The 6,000-nt window shown below is 31.9% G+C and overlaps 1 protein-coding gene across 2 annotated transcripts in view; it reads left to right on the forward strand.

Moving 5' to 3' along the window:
* The window catches only part of MS3_00003802 (uncharacterized protein), a gene marked incomplete at its 5' end in the record, with an annotated part of 44,393 nt that extends 39,533 nt beyond the window's left edge, over window positions 1–4,860 (forward strand). For both annotated transcript variants that reach the window (XM_051211663.1, XM_035733225.2), the window contains 2 exons: window positions 649–702; window positions 2,118–4,860. In XM_051211663.1, coding sequence (XP_051073277.1) covers window positions 649–702; window positions 2,118–3,533 — 1,470 coding nt within the window. In that variant the 3' untranslated portion in view covers window positions 3,534–4,860. The remainder of the gene's footprint in view (window positions 1–648; window positions 703–2,117) is intronic.
* Between the last annotated feature and the right edge of the window lie 1,140 nt (window positions 4,861–6,000).

The following is a 6,000-nucleotide window of genomic DNA, read 5'->3' on the forward strand; positions in this document are numbered from 1 at the left end:
TAGTCATTTAACATACATGCTTTTCTTTTAGTTAGATGTTCTAAATGATTTCAAGTTTAAAAGTAACTCTGAATTCGAGTTCACCTTACTGGTAGATTACCATAACGAAATATCCACTCGTTACGTTCATATTAAAAATATATGTTATTGTCACTTTGATATCGAAGGAAAATTTATAATAACATATGAGAAAAAGTATGTTTTAAAAGTTAGCTACTGAATACTTTGTTAGTAGTATGAGACTATAGGACACTTAATATCGATTTCGAAAATAAGAAATTACTTGTTAGCAGATTGAAACTATTGTTCAAGCCACTACTACTGAATACCAAACTGTCTGTAATACGAAATCTAAATTGTTTGTTCGAGAAAATTGAATGGTTATAGAGTATGTTTAGTTAGGTTATATGATAACTGTCAACAAATTAGATTTTAATAGTTGACTTCATAAGTCGATTGAAGATAGACCACCATGTATAACCTGGAAGCATTGGACGGCCGTTTCGTCCTATTTTAGGACTCCTCAGCAGTGCGCATCTGATTTACCCAGTATTCTCAGGTTTATATGATTGTTTAGCTCCAAAACATATTTAGATAGTTTAAAATTGACATTATGAATGAATTCCTCAATGTTTATACTTTACGTAGGTTCCTGGAACAGATGACTATTCGCCAAATTGCAAAAAGAAACGTTTTACTCAGGTAAGTTGATTGTTTAAATTCTATGAAAAATTCGTTTTTCTTATCTTGCAGGAAAATTCCAGAAATTTTAAATATTGGATTATATATTCTGCTGGTTGTCTTAGTTCTACAATTTTGTTATCATAATGATAAATACTATTCTATACAAAAGAGACTTATCTAAAATTACAACACAGTTCTGAATGTTTATATGACAGATAAGAGATTACTAAAAAAATGTATATGAGTAATACAAAATCACTTACTGCGAAATGTATTCAAGTAAGTGTTAACGATATATTATTCATTAAGTTGTGTAGTTCAGTGACGAAACACTTATTATGATCTTCATCAATGTTGAGAATATTTGTTTAACTCCTTTTCTCCTCAAGACTGTTAGGTACTTAACGTAAATGACTGATCATTCGAACACATTAGTCTGTTGATCAAATGTATGATCACTAGTACGTTATTCAGCAATCTTATGCAATTTATTACGACTAAAGAATGTTAATTTTAAAACTTGACAACAACGGTTAAAATAATATTTTCTTCATTCACATCTAAATAAATTAATTCGCAATCAGCGAAACAATTTGCTGTTTTCCCAAACATAAAAATGGGATATTAAGTAGATTTTTTCTATCCCTACTGTGGTCTATGGCCAATCATTTATCATAACAGTCTCGAAGTACCGATCTACCTGAAAAATTTGGAAAAATCGCGTAATACCTTGTTTACATTCAGAAGTTGAGTTTCGAAAAGCATTGTTTTTTTTTAAGAACACCTATAAAAGAATTTATCGTTTATCCTGGGAACGACTAATTGAAAGCGTGAATTTTGATAACACCGAACTTCAGTTAGTTCGTCCGTTATCTTGAATAAGTTTTCGAATAGATATTCGCGATGAAAAAAATGATCATGTGAAAACGGTTGCCTACCTGTAAAAGCATCTATAAACTAAGTGTTTTTCAAATGTCTGGTATTCAAAATTAGTTTTTGGTTAAATGAGGTTGACTACGAGAGGAAATTTTATAGGTAGACTCATGATTATGGTCATGATTCAGTAAGATTCGAAACATCTTCCAAATTACGTGGATAAATTATATATATATATATATATATATATATATATATATATATATATACAGGGCTTCTGTATTCTGATTGTAATAAAAGTGATTTAGTTTAGAAAGACAACGACAGCTTCAATAATCAATCACTCAGAACAGAGAATGCAGCCATACGAAAATATATATTTGAATACATTTAGTGAAATTCAGTCCGTTCGCCAGATATTTATATCTATACAGTTTTCATATGGTATTAATCCGTAAGCTTCAATAAATATTTTGTATTGGATCTTATTAATGGAAAGTAAATGAAGTATCATTTTTACTTTTTTATTTTTTCATTGTTTACAAATGCTAAAACAGAATGAAATGATATCAGATATGTTACCTAATAGTTCAAATTTGTTTACTGCTCCCAAGTATTTGGGAAATTTATTCAATGAAGATACAGGGAACTTTCAGCCTTTCGGAGTAGAGGAAAAGCACAAACAAGGCAAGCGTAAATTTGATTTGGAAGACAAATATGATTCACTTTTGCCTCAGGAAAATTTAAAAATCACTATTAATGAAAGTTTAAATTTAGATAGTAGTTATAGCAAGAAAGAGAAGATAAAGGTCATGGGATCTGATAACAAAGAAGTTTTTAAAATAATTTCATCATTGGATGGTCTACACCCATGTAATGTCACTCAGAGAAGTCAAATTGAACAAGTTTTAGATGATAATATTGATCAAAATAAAAGTGTAGAAATGTCGTCAAAAAATCATGGTACTGAAAATTATTTGGATGATGATCCATCAAAGAACGTTGTTGGTGATCAAAGTCTCCTACATTTAGCAGCTCATATGAATGTAGGACATGACATAATTAATAAAATCTATCATAATGAACATAATCAAAGACCTCTTGGTACTTTATATGTTGATTCATTTGGTAGAACAGCTTTGACTGGAGCGGCTGCTGCTAATTCTTTAGAATCAGTCAAGTCGTTATACCAGCTTGAAAAAGAGGCTCTACTAAATAAAAAATCAGTAAAATCTGTCAAATCACATCAAATTACTGCACCAAAACCAACATGTCGTTCAAGAAGACGTTATCAAGTTTATGAATCTCGACAGTGTTCACCTATAATTGTTGCTATTCAAGCAGGGAATGATGAGGTAGTAAAGTGTTTATTAGACGAAGGTTGTCCTTACAGCACTGTTGACCAGTATGGTCGTAACGTTGTACATTGGGCGGCAGTAACTAATTCTGTTAAAATATTAGCTCATTTAGCACAGTGTAAAGGTTTTGCTAGATTAATGAATATGAAGGACGACTGGGATAGAACACCTATCATGTTAGCTATACGTGAAGGTTGTCAGGAAGCTGTTGAGTTCCTACTAGACAAACAAGCCAAAGTTGAAATCATTGACTGTATGGAAAATGATTGTTTATCATTATGTATAGAGAAAGGTTATAAAAGAATACATGAAATACTTGTAAATTACATCAGATCAAGAAACTCAGACACAAAGTCGCTAACACGTGATAAGACAGTGAATGTTTTTAAAGAGAATCCAGACGTAAGTAAACAAGAACTGTCACCGATGTTACAATCTACACCATCTATGGTACCGGTTACGACAGTGATGACAACTACGCCAGTACGACATTCAGCAGAGAACATTTGTCGTATGAATGAATTTGACTGGGTAAGTTTAAGTGATGACCAAGTTTCAGAAGACTATAGTGATTGTGATCAATTCACAGAAGATATGACTAAAGATTTTAATTGATGTGAAAGTGGTCACTACTGACGTACAATATTTACCCTAATTCACACATTTCTAATCATATGTTACATACATCATACGTATATTGTAAATTTATTATATTTGTTCAGCTATGTATGTATAAAACTGTATATAGGGGTTAATGTATTGAATGACGTGAAAGTATTATATTATTATGAATTACTTATGTACTTGTTTCTTACCAACCAACTATCTAAGTTAAAATAACTTTCCTTGTACAATACATTTATTTTTTATGAATAAATCACATTCAATATCTTCTATTACTCCTGCCACAGTGAATTCTTATGATTATCAGATATACAAGGATCATAACGAAAGCTTCAAAAAGGATACAGTAAAGCTTGGAAATATACAATATAAACTAGACATTAGATATCAATAGGCTTATACTTGGAAGTAGGATGTCTGTAACCTTGTAAAATTAGATCGAAATGTTCATCGTATTCGGTGGAATAGGTCGCTTCGCTGTCCAAACTCAAAATGATGAAAATACTTTTCATCCACAATAACGTAATTTTTTACAGCTCAGCAAGAATAAAAACACGTTCAACTTTCCTATGGGTACAGCTAAGGATGTCGGTTTAATTTGTTGGAAATGATCAATGAAGTAGAGGTTCATTGCTAAATGATTCCGTCGATAGACTAGTATTACAGAAAGTAGATAGTAAAACACTTTTTATACATTTTGTAATGAGCATAATCCTAAACATTCTTATCATACATAATTGACCTAATGTTACGATTACTGTATTGAGTGAATTTTTTAGTATAGAACGCAATATGCAATATATTAAATTGAAACTATGAAACTTGCGTCTGAAATTTAAAATAAACCTACCTCATACATAAAAATTATATGGCACATGTAAATTTTAAGTGAATACCTTGTAAACAATTATTTATCCAATTTATTCCGTGTTCATTTGGCAACATGGTCAACAGAGTTCCGTCAACACTAAACATTAAAAATATAGGGGATTTGTTACTACCCAGTGCCCAAACGATGTTATTTTAACTCTTCAACTTCCCCGCTTTCTGATCAGTTTACTTACAATGATCGAATATTTGATGTTACATGTTAGGATCTGTTTTGTAACCTCTAACTCTTCTCGCTCTTTATGGGTATTATACTATGCTACTTACTAAAATTTAGTAGCTTATGTATTGTCAATCATTTTGCAATGAACAGCTTAAAACATTTAAATTACAATACACTGATATTCCCAAATGTTTTTATGTTACTTTGTCATTGATTCCGTTATATTATCGTAATTTTTCTTCCGCATTTATCTTCGCAGTTCGTCTTCATCATACGTGTTTTTCATTGTGAAGTTATTTATTTGAAACAACTTCCATATTTAATGTAGCGTGCTCTCAGTTCAATATTGTTGACTGCCATTAGTGCTTTGACACAGATCTGCACTGTTATTTAGCTTATCGACACATTGTTTTGTGAATTGTAATAATAAGAACTTGTGAACCCCGTTGGTATCTCAAGATTTAAGATTCGTGATTTTCATTGTTTATATTATTACTTTCTGTAATGGTATCCTATGGGATTTTAAGCGACACTCAATTAATTGCAAAGTTGAGATATAATTGATTCCTTCATTATGGATACATCTTTCTCTGTCCCAGCATGTGAAGAGTTGAATTTCCTTAGTACATTCAGAGATCGTAAACAGTATAAAAAGTATTAAAGTAAATTAACTTTAAGTCATGATTTCTAGTTTGAATATACACGATCAGGGGCGAGACTACAATTTATGGACGTGCCAATCAGAAGCGTTTGAGGGATTTCAAGGTCATTGCGCTAATTTAAGTACCTGATGTTCACGTACTATCGGTGTACGGCGGATTTTAGAGAGGACGTGATAATTGAGCGGCTACAACAACTGGGATTACTAAGAAGATCCTGTATTTGTGACTGCGGTAATTAGATGACTACTGTACCTTGTTCAAACTACCGTGATGAGAATGTCTTCTGATGTTATTTATGTTTGGGTAAGAAGTCTGCTAGAACAGGGATTTTCTTTGCTCGATCTCGATTGAGACTAAGGTGAACCATGATAATTGTTGCGAATCGAATAATAAAAGCATCAGTAACATTGGCTGCAACATTTGCAGACGTTACTGAAAATTCTATTGTTCAGTGGTATGAGTATTGTAGAGGTATATACGCAATTAAAATGACAAGCTTGCACAAGTCGTCAGGAGGAGTTGGGAGGATCGCTGAGATGGACAAAACAGTAGTTAGAAGGCGAAAATTTAACAGAAGACGAAGTATTTAAGAAGACTGGGTAAGTAGCGCTTCCATAAATATACCTCACAGGTCCTTGGAAGTTAAAACAGGTCAACCCAAAAGAGACATTTCTAACAGGTCATAAACCGACAGACAACGATAATAATACCAATTATACAGGAATATGTACAGCCAGTCATTACA

Source organism: Schistosoma haematobium, chromosome 1 (assembly GCF_000699445.3).
Source record: "Schistosoma haematobium chromosome 1, whole genome shotgun sequence".
Lineage (NCBI taxonomy): Eukaryota > Metazoa > Platyhelminthes > Trematoda > Strigeidida > Schistosomatidae > Schistosoma > Schistosoma haematobium.